At 29.4% G+C, this 23791-nt stretch overlaps 2 protein-coding genes across 3 annotated transcripts in view; both read right to left on the bottom strand.

Annotated features, from left to right (window-relative positions):
• The window catches only part of LOC100209935 (N-alpha-acetyltransferase 20), a 33822-nt gene extending 12804 nt beyond the window's left edge, over positions 1 to 21018 (bottom strand). Inside the window, exons 1-5 of the mRNA XM_065799342.1 lie at positions 20906 to 21018; positions 18884 to 18908; positions 18590 to 18680; positions 13557 to 13692; positions 10466 to 10602 (exon numbers count right to left, since the gene is read on the bottom strand). Coding sequence (XP_065655414.1) covers positions 10466 to 10602; positions 13557 to 13692; positions 18590 to 18680; positions 18884 to 18908; positions 20906 to 20958 — 442 coding nt within the window. The 5' untranslated portion in view covers positions 20959 to 21018. The remainder of the gene's footprint in view (positions 1 to 10465; positions 10603 to 13556; positions 13693 to 18589; positions 18681 to 18883; positions 18909 to 20905) is intronic.
• LOC136081671 (uncharacterized) overlaps positions 20900 to 23791 on the bottom strand; it is a 55118-nt gene continuing 52226 nt past the window's right edge. For both annotated transcript variants that reach the window (XM_065799340.1, XM_065799339.1), the window contains exons 10-11: positions 22353 to 22388; positions 20900 to 21650 (exon numbers count right to left, since the gene is read on the bottom strand). In XM_065799340.1, the coding sequence (XP_065655412.1) occupies positions 21358 to 21650; positions 22353 to 22388 (329 nt within the window). In that variant the 3' untranslated portion in view covers positions 20900 to 21357. The remainder of the gene's footprint in view (positions 21651 to 22352; positions 22389 to 23791) is intronic.

Raw genomic sequence — 23791 nt, 5'->3', positions numbered from 1 at the left:
GAAAAGTCATACCACAGTAACAAAGAACAAGAAGACTTGGACTAAAAATTTGGTGAGATTTCAAGAGTCACACAGAAGAAGAGGAAGCGTGGTTGTAGAAGAACATTCACTCGATGAAAAATCCAGAATACCACTTCAATTGCAGATCGTAGGAAGATACCAGTTTCTCGGAGCATATGTTAAAGGAAGAAAAGAACGAATAGACCAAATTTCTAAGGAAACTACAAAATTGTGGGACAATAAACTGAATTTTCCGCGTGTGTCTGATCAAGTGATAAGAGCAAAGCTTATGAAGGTGCTGAAGGTCTATGATGAATGTGTCAAGCGTGGAAAATATGATGTTCTCAATGCATTATTTGACATCACGAAAGTGAATGGCCAGTGGTTATCCTCGGAAGATAAACGTCTATACCACCTACAAAAAGAAAGTAAAGGACAGGTGGGGTACTCAACAGGACAAGTGGCAAGTAAAGAAACCATTCACCCTTCCAAGAGAAGGAAAGTCCAGTCTGGAACAGCAATACCTTCCACATCACAAGTCCTGTCTACCACAGACAGTGGTACTGAATCTGAAAACTGCAAAAGTAAGAGTGAAGATGATGAAGACGACGACGGTGATAAAGACGATGATGAGGACACTCAGAAAAAAACTAGAAAGCACTACAAAAGTAAATTTGCTGTAAGTATGGTTACATCAAGTGGAGTTTCCACAAAGAAAGCTGCTAAAATATGCAATGTATTATCACAACAAGGTATTGATATTCCAACTCCAAGTCAATCAGCAATTTACAAGTCCATATTCAAAGAGGCAGGTAAATTAAAAAAAGAAATGATACAACAACTTAAAATGGAACAGTGGTCCTTACACTTTGACGGCAAACGAATAGATGATAAGGAATATCAGGTAGTTGTACTTCAGAATGAAAGAACTGACGTGAAACTTGATGCACTGCGTTTAAAAGATGGCAAAGCTGAAACTGTTGCTGAAAAAATTGCCAAACTTATTGATGAATACAATTTGTGGAATTCAATTAAGATGATCATTACTGATACAACAAACGTCAATACTGGGAAGAGAAATGGAGTTGTTGTGAAGTTGCAACGTATGTTTAAATTAAAGGGTGTCACAATACCACAATTTATCGGTTGTCAGCATCACGTACTAGACAGGATTCTCCGTCTGGTGATGGACGAAGAACTTGGGGTGATACCAAATCTCCAAACATTGAATACCCATTTGTGTCTGAACTGTTGAATAAGTATGATGAACTGAAGGATAAGTTTGTGAATGGAACTGTAGAAATTCTTGATAAATCAGGGTGGAGAGACCATATGAAGTTTTTGTACCATTTAACAAGAGTGTTTAGGTTCTATGAAGAACAAAGAAACTTCCCTCTGATTCACTTTCAGAACATTCCTAATATGAGCAATGCCAGATGGAACTCAAGAGCCATTCTCGCCATTCTGGCGTTCATTCTTATGCCTGAAGCGAGAAAGAATTTGGAGAAGGTTTGCAGGTTCATTTCATATGAGTGGGCAGAACATTGGTTTAGTAGTCAAAAGTACAATGACAATGACTTCAAGAATTTATCTGATGTATTGAAGCCTTACAAAAAGGCATTGCAGTCATTCAAAAATCACTGGAAGAAAGAGCCATCCGTCATCGACATACCACGAAGTAATCAGATAGCTGAACGTGCAATCAAGGTGATGCAAGACCTGTATGCTTCCTGCAGAAAGAAAGACAAACTGCAACTTCGATTCATTCTAAGTAATAAGCGCTAGACTCTTTATGAGACGTGAGCATCATGTGACCCATGTACTAAACACAGTAGGCCTATAGACACAGACAGTTATGTATATTGTTGTACTAGACGCTTTGATACTGTTAATTTTGTAATACTTGTATAATTATATATCACATAATGTTTTTTGTTATATCACAGTACATGTTGCATAAATAAATAAAATAACAACAGGAGTATGACTCTTACAACATCTTCAGCCTTTAATATTCATTTACTGTACAAAAGTGTACCTATTGAAAATTCGATTTTTTGGTTTTGGGGTGATCTTTTTTCAAAATATGTCAAAATGAAACATCTATTCGTTCTTTTTACATAAAAGTTCATTGAATTACGATACAGACCTAGTAGGTTGCAAAAAAGTCATATCCCTAATGTTCATATTACACGAAAATGGTATCTTTAAATGAAATCAAAAATGAATGTTCCCATCCATTTTTTTTCAAAAAAAAAAAAAAGGAACAGATTTCTTAGCTAACATATTTTTCTTTAAGAAAAAGCCATTATTTTTATTTCAACATTGAAATTTTGCGCCAGTTTCTTTCATGTGTAAGGAAATTATTTATCAAAATAAAACATTGAATTGCTTATTGAAATTATTTATCAAATTAAAACATTGAATTGCTGAATTGCTTACTACTTCCTGTTTATTACCACATTTTTTTATTTTTATAGTTATTTAGGGGCTCCCAGAAGTCCTTATGGTTTCATCACAGAGCACCGCAAGAGAGCATTTAACGAGAAGTTTTCGCCTCCTTCCGTACCAATGTTGCTTACCACTGCACCATGGCTGCTCTAGCACATAAAGTCAAATCAAAAAATAGAATTTCGAGCTTCACTACACACATCAAAGAAATCTTTTGGTATGCTTAAATTACCAAGACGCTCAAATTACCTTATTCTACTCTACACAGAAATAATTTATTAAACATTAAAAAAGATATTTACTTTTAAAACATTTAGATTCATGCATTATATATTTTTATTTATAACAAATCCTTTTGAAATATAACATAAATTATAAAAGTTAAAAGAATTTTTCGTTAGGTTTTATAGAGGCTAATCTTATATTTGGGGCCATCCATAGATGATATCAATAAATATAGGGGAGGGAGGGGGTACCGAAAATTTTGACAATAATTGGCAACGGGGAGGAAAGAGGGGGGGGGGGGGGAACTTCAAGACCAAAATGATGCCAATTTAAAAAAAACAGTTTTTTTAAGTTTATACGAGCAGATTTTGAAGGTATTTAAATTTTCAATATGGTATAGAAATGGTATAATTGCTTTGTGGGGAATTTGATATAAGTTTCCCTGAGATATTAAATAAAATAAAATTTTACCAACATTTTATTATTGTATTACCACTTAACTGCAAATCTAATTGTTTACAAATATCAACTATTTGTATATAAAATTATCAATCTTTATTCACTCCCTAGCGGATTATGAAATGTGCTTCAAAGCAAACGCATAAAGTCATTTATCATTATTTCAAATAAAATTGCCATTAATTCAAATACGAAACTCTAATTGCTCTTTAGCAGCTTGTAAAACATGATGCAATGCAAACAAATTAAGTCATTATTGCAAATACAAAAAGCTGTACCCCTAAGCGGCTGGAAAAAATTATTTTAAACAGCTTGCGCTGACAGGATCAAAATTATTATTATTTAAAGTGCGATGTAAACAATACTGACTGATAAATCTAATACGAATATGGGTGAAGCCGCATTGCTTAACTTATTGATGGTCTTGTATTGAAATGCTCATTCCGATAAAAAGAAGGTTAATATTCAGAAAGAAGTCCATAGTCTATGGAACTCATTAATGGAAGAGAAACTTGAGCATAAGGATTTTGAATTAAGGTTAATGTATATAATCAATTCATTTAATGAAAAGACAACAAATTTCAAGAGTAAGCAATTGCCATTTTGGTCCAATATTCCAAAACAGTCAGCCCCCACGTATACTCTTCTTGAATTTGACAAATTTGTAGGACCCACCAATGAGTGACTTGTCATTAATAATCAACAAAGTCCATTAACTTCCAATTTGTCAGCCACTTAAAATAAAAATAAAAAAGAACAGTGGCTCAAGATTGTATCAATTCTAAGATTGCAGCTTTAAATTGTAAAGTTGCTGGATTGAAGACTAGAAATAGAAGTAGATTCATTGCTGAAGAGGATGATTTGAAAAAGAAAAAGAGGAAACTAGCTCATTTAACCATGATCAATCTCAACAGAAGAAAACTAGAGAACTGAAAAAAGCGAGAATGGAGGAAATCTGCTTGGAATATCCAGAAGTCAAAGAGAAACTGAAAATCAGAAAGAAATCTGGTCAACCATCATTAGAAGTAGATCAACCTCTTCTTTTTAAGGCGATTATTAAAATTACTGTCCATGGTTCGTCTGCTGATGAAAGACATGGGTCAGAGGTTCTCTGGCCAATACAACTTATAAAATAAATCCCATCTTCTGTTAAGTAGGTAATTATATCCAAATATATCTTTATTATTTAGAGCATTAAAACCCAGGACAAATTGACATCTGAGTTGATCAAAATTGGATTTGCAATCAGCAAGAACTACATTCGTCTACTTCCAAGAAGTTATGGAACATTAGAAAGCAAAAGACATGTCAAAACAGTCCCTGCTAGATTGATCAGAGCTCATAATAAATCTCATTTAAAACATGTTGATGGACTCTTCTGCAGTTCAACTATAAAATATGTTGAAGAAACTTTTTCTATTTTGAGACTAGATAAAGTGTGTTTCATAAGCCAAGACGACAAGGCTAGAGTACCGATTGGAATCATGGCAGCTAAAAAATGGCGATTGGAATCATGGCGCTGCTGTTGATGCATTTAAGGTACCGGTTAACTCTCCCGGACTACAATTGGGTCGTGGCTGTGAGAGTTACCAAATAGAGATGTGATGCTAAAAAATGGCGATTGGAATCATGGCGCTGCTGTTGATGCATTTAAGGTACCGGTTAACTCTCCCGGACTACAATTGGGTCGTGGCTGTGAGAGTTACCAAAATAGATGGTCTCGGAAAAAACAGATGCTGCTACTTATTCTAAATCTATCTACATTGCTGTTTGATCAGAAAAACACTTCTTAAACCACTTTTGTTCATGGATTAGACTTTCAGCGGTTCTTGGATATTAAAGAACTCGACTCAGAGATTCTCAAACTAATATGTTTAAGCCTATCGTTGTATTTAGTGTCGATGGGGGACCCAACAAAAATCTATCAAAAAGTAATTGAAATCGGAATTCATCTTTTCTTGAAGAATAACCTCGACGCTCTTTTCATTATGAAGAATACTCAGGACTCAGTGCATTCAACCGAGCTGAGCAACAAATGGCACCTCTAAGTAAAGAATTATCTGAGGTGATTCTTCCACACAAGCATTACGGAACTCATCTTAATTCTCACGGTAATTACAAATGTTTATTGAAAAAATTTAATTCGTAATATATAAAATAATTGTTAACCTATAATAACCAATATATCATTTTAAATAAGGCAGGACAACAGATAAAGATTTAGAAAAAAAGAATTTTGGTTTTGCCGGACAGACTTTAGAAAATATTTGGTCTGACCTAAAAATTGACGGTTATCAAACCATTGCAGAGTATATTAATCCAGCGCAATCAGAGCAAGATTATAGGAACCTTTATTACAAGATCAACGTTGGATTGGCCATCATCGTACAAGTCTATATTTTACTCAAACTGTGAAATGCAAAAATTGTTCTTGACTATAAGAAGCTCTGACTTTACTCTAATTAGAGAACAATATCTTCCGCCACCTGTCCCTGTCAGCCAAACAAGAGATGGTCTCAAAACAGTAGATGTCTCAGAAGGAGCTAAAGTGTTGTTACCATCATCCCTGTTTATGCTCATCGCATCAAACATTGAAAGATCTCTTCCTTGACCTGCTAAAGGATTTCCAATTGTTTTGTATGTGTTTTGTCCAGATGTGGACAGGAAAGGTGTGCGATCACACTCTATTCCTGACGCTTGCTATTATTTTTTTTGAAAGCTTGACCACAGGTTTTTAGTTATTTGAAAATGCGCTGAAAAAACCTGACAAAAGAAAGAAAATTATAAACAAGCTAAACTATAAAGAACAAAAGAAATCTTGAAAAGAAATAAAAAAAATAAAAATACTCAACTATTCAAACCCCAAGAAAACTAAAACTCTATTAGAAAGTTATTTTTAATTATGTTTATATTTACGTTAAGGTTGAATAACTTTAAAACTTTAATCTTTTTTAATGTTTTTTAGATCTGTTAATTAAAAGCAAACTTTAGTACAAATTATAGGCCTAAACTAAACAAATTGTAAAGCAGTAAAATTTTAAGTATTTTAATTTACACAATTAAGACTTATCAAAGATATTTAATGCAAGCGTTATAGTCAGTGTGAGTTTCAAATTCGAGTATTTTAATATGAATTTTATTTAAAAAGTTTTTTAATTTATAAATTAGTATTATATACTTAACTATTATTTTTGTTTACCAATCTTAAAAATTTATACTTTTCTTTTTTTATAAAGTTTATTGGAATAAACAGTGACATAACTTTTTTTCTCGAGAAAAAAACCAGTGCATTTAAAAAACAAATATGGTAAAGGTTAGGATTAGGAAATTCATAGACCAGTATAATTAGAGTTGCAGTAGATATTACAGACATCGATCGACGTAAATAGGGTTAGGAATAGCATATATTAGTTGCATCAAAATATTTTAGTTAAATTTTTATGGGATAAATTGATAGAGTAAAAACAATGTATGGCGAGGAAGTGGAAGAGCTTTTCATAACCCCTAATAATATTGGTTTCGTGGGTTTTTTATTTTTTATATTTTCTGGTCTAAAATAAGTAATGAAAAGGAAGCGGAACTTCTTGACAATACCCCTAATTTTGTTTAGTGTGTGAGTTTTTGAACTTTTTTTACTTTTTAAAAGAGGAAAAAGTTGTATGCAGAAGAAAAAATAAGTTTAAGTATAAAGAGATTTTTAAAATGGCATCTTCTCTAAACACAATTTATGTTAATAAACCAATATCTAAGAATTTAAAAACTTTTCTTTCGTGGGTAAAAAAACAATTATAGGATAAACGGAAGAAAACGGGTAGTTGTTAAAATATGGTGCAAGATTTATGCAAGAAACAAAATAGCTATTTTAAGCGATTCTTCAGTTAAAGGAGTTTCAATTAATTCTTTAAAAGCGTTTTCAGAGGGAACTTGTGTAGTAACTAAACATCAGGTAAAAACTAAAATATCATTATATATTAGTTATTATTTGTTTAACTTAAACTTGTGATGCCAGGATATATTTTAAACTAGTTTTTCGCTGATAAAATTGGCTTATTAAAGATCTCTTTATGATTGCACATAAAGAGTCAGAGTCTTTCTGTGCAACTATATTCCTATTCAAAAAGATTTTGAATTTAAAAAAATTTAATTTAGAATTTTAAATTTTAATTAAGGTTGATCGCCATCTTGAGAGTTGTAATCATCAATTGGCGGTACTAATTGAGAATAGAAACCCTGAAGAAACTGGAAACGACTGTGCTATTTTTCCCAATTCCAGAAACTCTTTAAATTAAAGAAAAAATTGTTAAAGAAAAAATTGCTGAAATTGTTAACAAAAATTTTTTTTTTCCATTCTTTCCAATGGCTCTCAAGCTAAGAAAACAAATAATGAGAAAGAGTTAGTACTTGTACAAGTCGAACGAAACCAAACCCCATCCTTTTTTGTTGTATCTTTACTTAAGATGGGCAATTTTGGTGGTACAGGTGCTAATGCCATTAAAAAAGCTATTGACAGTATTTTTAGTGAAGCCGGTAATATTTCTTTAACTGCAGAAGGATACAAAAACAAACTAGTCAGCGCTACTGCTGATGGTGCTAACATTAATTTTGGCATTTACAATGGGGTATTAACTCAAATGAAAAAAGATTGAATGTGGCTCATAAAAATTCACTGTGTGAACCACCATTTAGAATTGGCTATTGAAGGTGCAGTAAAAGATATTATTCTGTTTAAGGAGTGTGAACATTTTTATATTACCTTATTCAATTTATTTCGCAAATCTGAAAAACTAAAATACGAATTTAAAAAAGCCGTTGTGGCATTAAATATTACACACTACCCCTTGCCCAAAATATCTGGAACGCGCTTTGTAAGTCACAGGAGACAGGAGTTTTATACCATGAAAAAAAGTTTCCAAACCTGCTTCTTCTCATTAAACTTATAATGTGCATGTCTTGCTTTAATTCATCTGTGGAACGCATTTTCAGCATATTGACAGTGATACTCACTAATCGTCGGTTAAAAATGAAACACCAGACAATGGAAGACTACATAATGATAGCTGGGAATGATACAAGTTTTACCTCTAACAAACGAGATGAGATTTTGAGTAGAGCCCTCAAAATTTATTTAAATAAATGAAGAGCTGTTCGCCTTGAATCAGCTGATACTTCTTTTATCATTGCATCAAATTATAGTAGTGATGAAAACAGCAGCAACGATGATTTCACTTCTACTTTGGAATCGGACTATTAACTTTATGCATTCTTTTAAAAAAATTATTGAAGACACAATATTTCTTTAAAGTCATTTTGCGAGTTTTTGAAACGTTTTCAAAAATCTAAAATGCCGTGGTTAAGTTGTCGCAAAAAAGAAATAAATGCGTGGTCAGGAATAGAGTGCAATTGCACGCATTTCCTGTCCACGGTTTTGTCTATCAATTCAGTCATCATTTGTCAATCATTTATCATCAATTGTCTTCATTTGTCATCAATCATCAAATCATTGTCAATCATTTGTCATCAATCAACTGGTTTTGTCTATCAATTCAGTCTAGTCTAGCTAATAGAATCTATGAAAAGTAAAATATCTACTTTGCCTTTCAAGTTATGCTGAAAATGTACATTTCTGTCCATTCTTCTGCTTTAAAACTCCCTTCTATCAAAAGAGTCCGACCTGTTCGCATCACTGCCAAACGTCAAACAGAATTTATGGCAGTTGTCACTCTGCAGAAGAACTCGGAAACTGCTGAATGGTGAGGTGAAAATGAAGTTGACGCAACGGATCTGATTATACCTTAAGAGGACGATAACCTTTTCGTTTCGATGAGAGCATTCACTATCTATTGTTTCAATCGAAGATTACTTCAACAACCCATGGTAAGATGATGAGTGAGTGAATTTATATTATAGATATAGACTAAAATTTGCTTAGTTTGATTAATTTGTTTATTACTTGATGAGATATCAGCTGTTCTGTAATATAATATGCTAAGATCTACTACTATATAAATGTATAATTAAACCAGAAAAAATATATTGGTGTTAACGTATATTTTTAATGTTATTTTATGGGGAGGGGGATACAAAAAATGACATTTTGTATAAGGAGGTTTGGTCAAAAATTGACAGAGTTTAACAAAGGGAATATAGGGCAGGGGGAGGGGAAGGAGTCGAATATTTGAGAAAAATCACTGACATCATTTAGGAACAGCTCCTTTGTAATATTACACAACATTTGCCAAGTTTATCCTAGTAAATGCATTTGATTTTAAGGCCAGACATTGTTTAAAATTTTTCAATAACGTGTTCTCTCTAACGCTCAACATGAATACATGTGGTAGCAATAATAAAGTTATTAAGTATTTTACATGGGTATCTTTTTTTTGTTGTTTTGGTCGATTTAAATATATACCTTTAGAAGAGCATGCTTCAGTTTTTGCAAATCCTTTACTTGACATCACTTTGCAATCCTCACTTGTAAAAGAAGATCACAAAATAATGTCAAATAAAGGATTAAACTACAAATCAACTTTTCAGTCAATTCGTTGCCAGTTTTTACAAATATATCTGGCAATTTTTTTAAAAAAAAAAAATTTGTATGTTTGTATAATTAATTTCAAGACCTTTAACCACCTTAAATATAAGACTGCCGAAGATTTAAACTTGTCAAACAAATTGTCTTGAACATTAAAAAAAAATTATATGCATCCATTTTTCATCAGCTATATATCAAAGTTTTATAGCTACATTTGATTATTATTATCATTGATTTTATTTCTTTAAACAAATGCACTTATCCTAAAACTTATTTGTAGTTCTAAGAAGTTTAGTTTTTTCTCAAAAGTGTACAGTTGGCAGTGTGTATTTTATCTATTACATAAATCTAAACTTAATTTGCAAAAAATATGTAATAGATAAATAGATACATAACAAATACAAATATCTTAAAATATTATTATATAAAAGGAAAAAGAAAGGGAAGATTATAAAACAATAACTCTTAAACACTCTAATTATTGACATGGTTTCTAAAGTTGAAAGCTTTGTTCCAATACTAGAGCCCATATTACAAAAAGACTAATATGCTTATATATAAAACTTTAGTGAGCGTCACGACACTAGATCGTTATATAGCCCAGTGTAGAAGAATAAAGTTTAGCTATTAAAAAAGCGTTATTTTCTTTTTAATTTTGTAAAAACTAAACCAATCAATTCTATTAAAGCCAATAGAATAAACAACAGACTTAAAAGAAAGCACCCAATGAAGTAAAACCAAAAACAAAAGAAATGCATAGTGCACTTAGAAATAAAAAACAAATTTAAAATGTCTCACCGTAAGCATTTTCGTCAGGATCACCAGAGTAATACTCGAGGACTGTGCGGTATATTACATAACCAAGCTTCTTATACATATTAACCGCAATGTCGTTTGATTCACGAACAAATAAATCAACAAAGAAACACTTTTTTCTAAATTCATATAAAAAGAGCTTACACATAATCTTTAAATTATAGTAAGGCATAAAGAAGAAATAAAATCCTCTTAATGATCAAAAAACCTTGAAAAAACATTTTGATTTGCATTTAAGTTAAAGTTTGGATTCAATCGCAAAATCTTAACTTAATTCGAGACAAAATAAAAAAATGTTTTTTTTTTTTAAAATTATATATGTGTATATATATATATATATATATATATATATATATATATATATATATATATATATATACACACACATACATACACACACACACATACACACACACACACGCACACACACCAATCGGTTCACTTTTTCAGTATAATATAAGTTTACAATGAGAAAGTGAAATTTAACTAGCAAACGGAATAATACCTAGCAAAGGGATCTTCCTTATTATTCCCTAATTTTTAAAGTCGATATACCACTGCTCACAAAAAATAAAAATAAAAATTTACAATCGAAATTCTGCACAACCAATATTTTGAAACCATATTAAAAGCATTACTTTTTTGTTTGGTCCTTGAATTTTTTTGCACTTGAAAGCAAACTTACAGGCCAAAGAAATTTTACATTTTTTTGCATACAATATGTTTTTCTTATAGTATGTCAACCTAGGTCTCAAAAGAAGGGTTTTTTTTACAGAGAATTCATTTTTATTTTATTGGTGAAAAACATTTTTTTTTGATTATTTTGATACTCTTAAGCATTTTTTCACTATATATTTTTTGGCAATAATTTTTAAACAAAAATGTTTACGTTTTTCCTAACCATTTTTTCATTATATTTTTTTTGCCAATAAATTTTAAACAAAAATGTTTATACTTTTTGAAATCTCTCTAAAAAAACACTTTTTTTGAGACCCAGATTTAAGAAGTTTTTTTTGATAATACTAGGGATTTTACCCCAAATATTTGAGAATTCAACCCTAATAACTTTAAAACTTGATGCGATAGAGGAAAAAGGATTTGAAATCAGAATGAGGAACACTATATTTATAATGAATGAGGAATACTATATTTATATATACTATATGCATATTTGAAATCAGAATGAGGAATTCTATAAGAAAAACAAATTGTATGCAAAAAAAAAAAAAAAAAGTAAAATTTTGTTTGTGTTATCATTATTAATTTAGACAAAATTATGTCAATTATGTGCCTAAAACATATCTTTCATGTTTAGATTCTTATAGCCAGTTGATCCTCTTGTTGTTTCATTTGATCTTGTTGTTTTAAAAAAAATTACACATCTGTCGTATACTTCCAACAACCTTTATTGTTTCTGCTCTAAAATAAAACCGTTCAAAGTAAATTTACTAAAAACTTTTTAATTTGCTTGAGTGAACAAAAAAAAATAGGAACAAAATATACAAATAAAAGAAAATTTAGATGATTTATTGAATTTATTTAAATTTATTATATATTGAGTACTTATGTAGTATATTCTATGCTTAAACTTGTATTGTTATACTTTTAAATCATTTCTTCATATCTTTTTAGGCGTTGAATCTACCAGCTACTGGTAGATATCATGAAACTTGCTTTTTGGAGGTTCGATTTTTGATTTAGTTGACCATTTTTGGTAAATTTTAGATCAGATTTAAATCTGGCGATTGTAAGAGCATTCTATAATTGTACTTTGTAAACTTCAATGGCAAAGCTCTTACACGCTGGCTGTATGATTTGATTCATTATCCTGCCAGACCCAAACTAGCAGCATTTCCTTAACAACATTGGCAAAATACTTGTTCAGAATGTCTCGATACCTAAACTAAATCCATACCGCATAAGACAATACTATAACAATAACCACCCTGTTTTACACGAGTATCTAATTTTACTTGAGTACCTAGAAATAAGTTTACTTAAGTAACTAGAATTATTTATCTTGTTTTTAGAGCGCCTGGCATACGTATTGCTATCAAATCAGAATGTTTCGCTTCACAAAGTATTTCAACTTTTTTTATGTCCAGATATACTGATCTTTACAGAACAACCACTTTTCATCGTTTTTTTTAAATATTAAAAGTTACATTTTTGAAATGTCTTTTAAATCATGCGCAATCAGACAACGGCTAATGGCTTAGCAACTGTAATGGCTTAGCAACTCTATAATCATGATAATCTAATGATCATTTATAATTTTTCATTTTGAAATGGATTTTTCTTTTGAAATATTTGTGATGGTTCGATCTTTTATTAAATGTATTTCTAGGTTAACTTGGCTTAATGCTACGCAAATATTATACATTTGAAAATGCTTAATTGAATTGCTAACCATATTTTTTTAACACAGACAACTGACAACTAACAACATATCTCAAGTTTTCTGCTTTTAATTAAGTTGAATAATCATTCACCATTTTTCTGATGAAATTCATGTTTAACTTATTGATAAACATACTTTTAGTAAAATTTTATTTAAAATATTATTTTTTTTTATAATTTGATAACATACGTGATATGATAAACCACTAATACAATCAAAAATCATTGTTCAAAACTGTAAAAAAAAACTTAAAAAATCACATTGTTCCTATTGTTTTGGCAAATTTTCTGATGAAAAATTTTATTTTATTATTTTCTTTTTAAAAATTATAATGACGTAAAGAATAAATTATTCAAAACCTAAAAGATCATTAGGCCGTACACGATAGAATATTCTTAGGATTACCATTGCATTTTGGTTTTAGACTTTAGCCTAGATTTTTTGGTAAAGAATAAAAAGAAAAAAGTTTAAAACAAGAAACTTGTAAACTTAAAGCAAAATACAAAATATAAAAAAACCATTAAACAATTTCTATTTTAGGTAATTTTAATCATTAAAAAAAAATAAAAAAATTAAAGGAGAATAATAAAACTAATATGAAAGAAGAAGAATAAAACATTTGTAAAACATTTACAAAAAATTATAAATATAATAATATAAAAAAAATCTTACATTTCAGAAATATCCTCAAGTCCACGCATTAAACTTGCAGCTAGTCCAAGTCTTCTAAACTCTGGTGAAACACTTAAACAAGTGACATGACCATGCCACTGTTCCGTGGCAAGATGACCTTCAGCTTTACCCATAACTAAAATCAATATCTAAGACCTTAGTATTTCTTGTGATTATTTGAATATTTATGATTATGTGATTAAGATTTGAATATTTTGTGTTTGATTGAATATTTATGATTACATGATTTTTAAGATATAATAACACAGATTTTATAATATATATATCTATATCTATATATATATATATATATATATATATATATATATATATATATATATATATATATATATATATATATATATATATATATATATATATATATATATATATATAGATATAGATATAGATATATATATATATATATATATATATAGATATATATATATATATATATCTATATCTATATATATATATATATATCTATATATATATATATATATATATATATATATATATATATATATATCTATATATATATATATATATATATATATATATATATATATATATATATATATATATATATATATATATATATATATCTATATCTATATCTATATCTATATCTATATATATATATATATATATATATATATATATATATATATATATATATATATATATATATATATATATATATATATGCAAAATAGATAATATATGCAAATATAAGTCTGAATATTAAGAATAAATTGTTACATGAAAGTCAACCATGTTTCAGTATCTTTTTTAGGTTTATATAACTTAATTAGATTCAGTATTTTAATAGGTTTACGCATTTATATATTAAAATAAAAAATTAACTATGCATAAATGATTATAGACAAAAAAAAAGTTAAAAAAAAGATTAAAATAAAAGATTTAAAAAAAAAAAGTGCAAATAAAATATCATATATGTCTATATAAAAAAAAGTAGTGACAAATATTATGTATGTGTCATTAGTAATTATCATTTGTCAAGACTTTACAATTTTGTAATCTTAGGACTATTTTGTAGGATGACCAAAATAAAATTATGTGCGCAGTTTTTTTTTAATCCTCTGAATTTCAGAAAAATTTTGCAGTTAATGACTAATTGAAGAACTTAGTGCTAAAAGTATTCAAGTCACATGGTACATGTTTTGAGAAAATAAACTTTGATCATAAATTTAACACTTTAAAAAAATGATTTAAAATGCCTGATCAAAGTAGATTTTTTCAAAACATTTATTTTGCGACTTGCGTAATTTTAGCACTAAGCTCTTCAATTAAACAATCTTTTCACATGTCTATTATTTTCTGTTTATAAAATAATTATTATACTTTTTTCTTTTTGTTTATTAAATAATTAACATACTTTAAAACTGTAATTTCTTTTTATTGTAACATTTAACACTTTTAACATTAATTTTTCATAAAGAAGTGCTTGATATCATTGAAAAGATATTTCAAAAAATATATGACCATGTTGGTTTGCCTAGAATATTTACTGAAATAAATCGTACTCAGACAAACTCATGAAAAAGTGAGAAAATAAAGCAGACTGTTTACTAATAGAAGGAGACTAAACTTTACATTTCTCCTAATTAATAAGCGTGCCACCAGCGGCCCAAATAATCAAAGGATCCATTTTCAGCTTTCTACAGATCAGTTAGATTCTCGATAAATGCTTTTCTACCAACTTAGCTAACATTCAAAGATTAAACATTCAGTAGTTTTAATAAGCTTAGCATATTAAGTACAACAAGATCTTAATTAAAAAAAGGTTCAAGAAGATTGAGACAAAAAACAAGCTTAGGCAAGCAATTATGAATACTCTAAAAGAAGCATTGTTTTCATTTTGATGAAATCTGATTATATAAAAAAAACCCGCATGTTACAACAGCATTTCTTCTATGAAATCTATTCTGGTTTCCAAAGTCATATATTCTTCTGTCTTTAAGAGTGCCTTTTGAATTAAGGACCAATTCCCAAGGTTTTTTATTATAATTATAATAGTTAGCTCTGCTAATCCCAGAAAATGAAAACGTAGAGCAATAGATGAAGAAAACACTGAACAGATTAGTTCAGTCTAATGCATGTGACAAGAAAACTTAGACTAAACATCAAGATTAGGAAACTTGAGCTATGTTACACCTGAGTCTACAATGCTGTGAAAGTTGGTAGGTCCCATAAAAGTTTGTATGTATCATAGCTTGATTAATTATCAACTATATATTATTATTGGTTAATAAATAACTCTGGCTACCACATAATGCAGGTAGCCAGAGTTTATTTTCCATTCTTTGAATATATTTATTCATGCATGTTTTTTACTAATAATTGGAATTTTATATTTTGCAAAAATTGAGGTGAAAAATTTTGTTTTTTGATATATTTGTAATATAGGGACATAATAGGAAAGAATCCAAATGCAAATTAGAATTTTCCTTTTGAAACACTCTTTTATTCAGAATTATTAGGGTAACATTAAAAAGGATTTACGTAGATTGTAAGAGGTTTAAGGGTTTTAACCCCTAAATCTCAAACACTAGGGCATGGAAACCGGTAATAAGAAACCGGTTTTTACCGGTAATTTTTATTCCTAAAAATTACCTCTACCGGTTTTTTCTCAATCTATTACCGCGGTTTTAAAAATGATATTTTGTTAATTAAATAATTTGGTATTTTGCTTTCATTTTAATTTGGCAACTCCTAAAAGACGCAACACAGTGAGAGAAAGCAGTTCTTTGATGAAAAAGCAATAAACACGAAGATGACCTTCGTTGCAGAAAACAATAATTCTGAGGTATGGAAGCTCTTCTTACACAGCAAGGATCTGCAGCTGGCGAAGTGCAAAACTTGTAGCAAAGAAATCAAGTGCAAAGGTGGATCTACCAGTGGTATGAGATCTCATCTCAAATTAATGCATCATATCGAGGCCGATACTATGAAACAAGTATCAGCCAAAGTTGAACAAAAAGTTGGAAAAATTGATCACTCCTTCGTGACCCAAAAAGATTCCTTGGCAGTTGTCTTGTCCGAGTTAGTCGCCATTGACGGATTACCAATTTGAGTACTGGCAAAAAGTTAACGTTTAAGAGCGGCATTAGGAGCTCAAGGATACCACTTGCCAAAAGATGCAAAATCGATCAAAGCAATTATTATGAAGCACTGTCTTGAGGTTAAAGACATTTATAAAAAGCAGTTTGAAGAAATGAAAAAAGACAAAATTTGTTTTAGCATTACTCTTGATGAATACACATCATCTCGTAACAGAAGGTTTATTAATATCAATGTTCATGTCAAGAATCGACATTAGAATTTGGGAATGGTAAGAATTTTTGACTCAATGCCAGCGGATAAAGCTGTGACCATTGTTAGAGAAAAGCTAAAAGAATTTGGAATTTGTCTGGACTCTGATATTGTGGCAGCTACAACTGATGGAGCTGCTGTAATGAAAAAATTCGGAAAAGCTATTTTACCAACCTATCAATTGTGCTTGGCACATGGCATCCACTTAGCAGTCTGTGATGTTTTATACAAAACAACTCCAGTTCAAGAAGTCATTCCTGATCTCGATGAAGAAGAAGATTTTGCACTTGATGATATTTCTATCTCTGATGACAGCGGTTACGAAAATGAAGAAGGTGTTGGATTACAGGTAAGTATTATATATAATTATTCAAAAGTATAAGGCATCTAAATAAGATTATTTTTATTAAAAAATCATCTTAATTACTGACACTTTCAGGTAGTAATTGAAGATGATCAACCCCCTGAAGTCCGTCAAGATCTGAGACACATTATTTCAACAGTAAGATGTTGTGTACACCTGTTTCGCAAGTCCCCTGTCAAAAACGATGTTATTCTTCAAAAGCATGTTCTAGCTGAGTTTAAAAAAGAATTATCACTTATACTTGACTCAAAAACTAGGTGGAACAGTTTGTTGGACATGATGTCTCGATTTGTTAAGCTAAAGAAGCCTATCAAAATGTCCTTGATCGAAATTTCTAGTGAAATAAGCTTCTCCGATGAAGAATTTAACACACTTGAAGAATTGATTGCAGCCCTAGAACCAGTAAAAGTGGGAACAGAAGCTTTATGTAGACGAGATGCAACATTGATTTCAAGTGATCAGATTCTGAAGTTTATTTGCCTTAAATTGACATGCAGAATTCAACTTTCAGCAAAGAGTTATTAGAAATGTTAGTCAAAAGAATAAAGGAAAGAAGAAATCCTGATATAATAAATCTATTGATTTATTTAAACGATTCAGAGGCCTTGGACAAGCAAGGGCAAAGTACGGATGTCTTTGACACTCAACAAATGAAACGAAATGCCCTTGCAAATACTGCTGCCAAATTATTCTGTCGTCTGTTTGAGGAGAGCTATGAAGATGAAGATAAATCGGAAGAAGAATGTCAAGAAATACCCAATATTGATGAAGGACAATCTTCCTTGGCAGAACAATTGGAACAGCCTATCAAGGATGCGTTGAAGATTTTACGAGCTTATTTTCTGTTGAAAAAAGCTCAGCAATCACCAGTAATTTCTGTATTGAATGCCTAACAACTGTGTTAAATGTTATATCAGTCAATCTATAGAATTTGAGTTTATTTAAACTGTTTAAGCTCTTTTTTTGTGATATTTAACTGTAATATCTCAAAGTGGATGTATTGTTTTAAGCTTACTATGAGATTAACTTTATGTGATATAAATCTGTGTTAATTATAAGTCGGTTTGCTGCATTTCAAGCTTTTTTTTATTCCTTTGAAAAAACTTCAAATTACCGGTCTTACTGGTAATAAAAATGGCAAAAACCGGGGTTTTACCGTTACCGGTAATTATGAAAAACGATAATAATTCTATGCCCTATCAAGCACTAATCATACTCAAACACAAAATTAAACTTAGAAAAGAAAAATGAGATTTGGATTGGATATTGAAAATTAACTTTATTTTAGTTAAAAGATCAAAAATTTATTTGTTAGGTTAAAATGTTTGCTTACTGTATCCCATTATTCTTCCTTCTGGAGATTCTGCAACCTGGAAATACTCTGGCCAATGAGCTAAGTAAGTCAAGTAAAAAGGTAAACCATACTGTAAAAAAATATTGTTATAAAATACATACATTTTATTACATTTATTTATCAAATAATAAAAATATTTATTAACAAAATTGTTATTCTATCTTTATTATTATAAAAATACCTTATTTGGAATAATAAATCAAAATGAATTCTCATTATTCATAAAATATCATGAAAATCAATTTACTTAATTTTTAAAAAATTCTACTATACCGTTTCTGTTAAGGGATCCAAATTTCTACAAACAAGATTTAAAATTAAAACTTTTAAACTTATATATATATATATATATATATATATATATATATATATATATATATATATATGCAGTATCGGACAAAACGAGTGCAACCAAATAATGCTAATTTAGTTTCTTTATATAAAAGTGCTGCATTTTTTCAATTTAGAGAAATAACTATGTAACTGTTTAAAGACAAAGTTCTTCAAATTTTATTCATCACAAAGTTTATTACTTGTACACGAAAATTAATAAATTAATCAAAAGTATTAAAAAAAGTTGATTTCCTTCTGGACAAAACAAGTGCAACTCGACAAAATGTTGACCAAGCTGTATTTTGCTATCAATATTTCGTGGCAAATCCTTTGTTGTCGATCACAGCCTTCCATCTTCGAGGCATAGATTCGATCAGGTGATCAATGAAACTTTGTGGAATCGCTGCCCAGGCCTTTTGGATTTGTTCAAACAGTTGATCCTTATTACGAACACCTTCACGATTAATTCTGCGGTTTCCAGCCGGTCGACGTACACGGCAAATGCCATGTTGAACTTCGATTCATCACTGAACAGGACAGTTCGCTATTCCTGCACATTCCAGTCAATATGAGATGTAGCAAACAGGAGTCTTTTCTTCTTGTTTTTTAGTAAAATCAGCGGTTTATTTGCAGAGCGTCGAGAAAACAATCCGGCTTCAACAGCACGTCATCTGATTTTCGGTCCAATACAGGCAGCTCTAATTGCTTTTGTATCTCGACTGATGATATCCAGGGATCCTTTTTGACGGATCTGACGATCATAGAATCCTCTCTAGAAGTGGTGGAACGCGGTCTTCCACCTTTGTTATCTGCTGCCAACTTCCCCGTAGAACGATATTTGGAACATATTCTTGATACGGACCATTTTTTCACGCAATATTTATCAAAAATACTTTTTTGTGACATTCCACTTACGTAATCGCCAATAATTTTCTTTCTTAGTTCCAATCCAAGACTGTCGGAAGCCATTTTTGCACTTGAAGTCATAAAAATAATAAAAATAAATAATCATGCTTCTCAAGGCTTACCGTGTTACATTTACCTTGTGATGATACAACAATGCTCTGTGGAACACAACATCTTGGTTGGATGTGGACTGTATTGATGTAATGAAACACTTGTTGTATTTCATTTCTTGTATTGATGTTCTTCGATAAAACACTTTGATAAAACTCACTTCGATAAACTATCTTGATAATACTGACTGATTGACTTCCATATACTGACTGAATTACATGTCGATTTACATGTCTCTTATATAGTAAAATGAACCTGTGTGAACCTGTTCTGGAAGATTCTAGATGCTTCTTTTCGATGCTTCTGGAAGCTTCTGGATGCGTCTGGATGCTTCTGAATGTTTCTGGATATTACTGGATGCTACTGGATGCTTCCAGATGCTTCTTCTAGAAACTTCTGGAAGCTTCTGCATGCTTCTGGAAACTTCTGGATACTTCCTTTAATTATTAAAAAACTTCCGTGACGTTGACGCGGACCAGACTTAAGAAAATGAAACAAACCAAAAAAGTTGCACTTGTTTTGTCCGCTGCAAAATGGCACTTGTCAACGAAATTCTACCTGTATGCTGTCACCTGTCAGCTGATTGCTCATGTCATGGCATGCTATGACTCCAGACTCCTGAATTGTTTGCTGTGGTAGTATAGTTTCGTTTTTAAGACATGTAAAATTAGGAACACTTTTTAGCATTGTTCAATGTTGGTTGCAAATGTTTTGTCCAATACTGTATATATATATATATATATATATATATATATATATATATATATATATATATATATATATATATATATATATTTATATATATATATTGAAATTTGTAATTGAATTCAATTTAATACATGAAAGTTAGCAGGATATATCAAGCACCAAATCCTAGATCCAGATATGATTATACACTTTGCATTTAATATTTTTTACATTAAGACAAAATAAACTATACCATACACGTTATTAAAACAAAATAGATCTTCACATTTAAATTGACGTAATGTTGTCATTTTAGTTACAATATACACTAAAATACAGAATAAACAACAGATTTAACAACTTTGAAAAGTGCTTCAAGCAATTAATATGCAAAACAAACATAACATTTAAAAAAAATCAACTCTATCTCTTAGCATAAATAAATCACAAAAGTTTATTAAAATATTTTTGTAAAACACTTCCACTTACAATTCAAAATGTAAAATGTTATTTACATATTTTTAGATATTACAAAATAGTTTAATCTATAAACCTAAAGTTTACTATTGATTTCATCCTTACTTAATCATAAATTTTTTATAAAAATGTATTTATTTTTATTTAAAAAAACTGATCAAGAGTTTCAAGGTATTATAGATCTCTTTCCTTGATACCCTTGATCTTCTTGCAAAATCTCTACCATTTCCAATTTATAATCTCAAAATATTATTTTGTTCTTCATTTTGCATAGACGACAAATGAAATTGTCTTAGTTGCATATAAACATAAAAATCGTTTATCTGCTTGTCTGATAGTAGACATAATTCTCTCGCAATTTCATCAGATGAATTTGGCTCTTTTGTAACTTTATCTAATAACACACTTGAAAGTTTTGAGCTTTCATATGATGGGGATGATAACTTTGTGTTTTCATCTTGCGAACTGGATGTTTCAGGAATATTATTAAATGATGTTGGTGAATATATAACATTCGTAATTGAAACTAAAATAAATGCATAAATAGTATATAAAATATTTTTCTCTAAATAAAAAGGAGTCTTTTAAATATAAGAGATAGTCAACATAATAACAAATAAAAAATAATTGCTAAATAACTGTTATAAAAAAATAATAGTGTTGAATATAAATGCGATAGATGATCGACCCATTTTTGACCATTGGTTTTACTTATGACTGAATTATTTTATATTTTCAATGTTTAAAAATATAGTAAATAATGAACTCAAATATTTTTCCAAATGACTAAACCCTTCTCATATAGTAGAGCATTTAGATGGATTATATGAAGCAGAAGAACCTGATAATGTTTAGATGACATGAATATTTTCTAGAGAATGAAGAGGCAGGTTTGGATTTTGATGATGGTGGTAATTTATATTTTCTAATATTTATAACAATAACTTTGTTTTGACTAAAAATTGGTGTCAAACTACTTCAATTTTGGGGACCAGAAAAAACAGCCGGTTATAAAATTTTACTATATAAAAGTTTTTATATTCTACCTTGGAAACTTAACCACCTGGTCAGTAACCTGGGTACCTGATTACTGACCAGACAGTCAGTATTCAGGTAAATTTTGTTTGCAAAAAAAATCTTTTCTTGCAAACAAAAATTTGAGCAAAAGTTTAAAAAAATAATAATAATAAAATAGAAATGAATAATTATTAATTACAAAACTACTTACCATTATTTGCATTGTTAATTGTGTAAGAATGACCACCTTAAGTTAAAATAATAATTTTGTTTATTAAATAAATCATCATCATCAAAACCATTCAGGGTGTTAGCCAGGATAAAACACCTTCTAACACTTAGAGCACCTTCCAGCACTTAGGGCATCGTCCAGCACTTAGGGCATCGTCCAGCACCCCTATTAGAAACTATTTTTATGCACTGCCCCCTCTTCCATTTAAAAAATTTTTACTTTATAAACTTTAATACACTTTTGCATTATATTCTTATAAAGAGTTTTATTGTTATGTCAAGAATCTTTTTTTATTTTTTCATTGTTACTTTGCTTGTTATGTGTAATATAAATATAAAAAATAGACCTCAAATAAATTTAAAGTACAAATCTATAAATAATAAACCGAAAAAGGTTTAAAGAAAATATGGATGACAAAAAGACACCTTAATTTTTTCATAGAACTTCTACAAATCATAACAAAATTCAAATATAATACATTGTGTAAACAAACTGTGTAAAAAAATTATTTTTGTCTTAAATTGATTAAAGAATAATTTTCATTTAGATTGTAATTAAAATTACTTATAAAGTTTTCATGAGTAAGGACATTAATATCTATATAAAGACCAGCTAATATTCATTGTTGGTAGGACCACCTAATATTTGCTAAAATTTGGAGGGAAAAATTTACTGAAGTTTACTTTGATGTCAAACTTGAAATAGAGATTCGGTTTTTAGTTAAATTTAGTAAAATTGCAAATTTTCATTTAACTTCCATTCAAATTTGAAAACTTATTAATTTTTATCAAATAAAATAAAATCATTTCTATTAATTAAAATTAAAAAATAATAATTTTTATCAAGTAAATAAAAATTATTTACAAATTACATTGTATATTAGAATCAAGGAGTCTAACTGAGTCAAGAACCATAAAATCTTCTTTAAGAATTAAGCCTTATTTATTTATCACTTATTAAATTGTATTGACTGTAAAAACATGTGAATTTTTGATATATTATTCTTCATGATCTTTTTCCTTTATAAAATCGACACTCAAATTTTTCAATAAACGTTCTTAATGTACTTTTGTTAATATTTTTTTATAAGCTTTATTAGTTGCAAAGATTGCATAACTTAACTTTTTTGTTATGGTAGCATAAAGTTGTTGTTTTTTAGAAGGATATATTTTTTTGTAAATGTATTGGTAAATTGTAAATTAAAAATTCATTTTAATTAACTTACGTAAGCTAAAATTACACAGACATTACATAAATAAATAAAAAATACTTTATTTCACTTTTTTTATATATGTTTTGAAATGAAATATGCTTGCTCACCATGTTTGTTTTAGGAGAACGGAGAAAAGCTCTCCTAAAACAAACATGCAAGCTGCTCCTCTAAACTGCTTTTTATAAGACCTTTTGGTTTTTGCACA

This window comes from Hydra vulgaris, chromosome 06, assembly GCF_038396675.1.
Source record: "Hydra vulgaris chromosome 06, alternate assembly HydraT2T_AEP".
Taxonomy (NCBI): domain Eukaryota; kingdom Metazoa; phylum Cnidaria; class Hydrozoa; order Anthoathecata; family Hydridae; genus Hydra; species Hydra vulgaris.
This window is presented reverse-complemented; position numbering and strand designations above follow the sequence as displayed.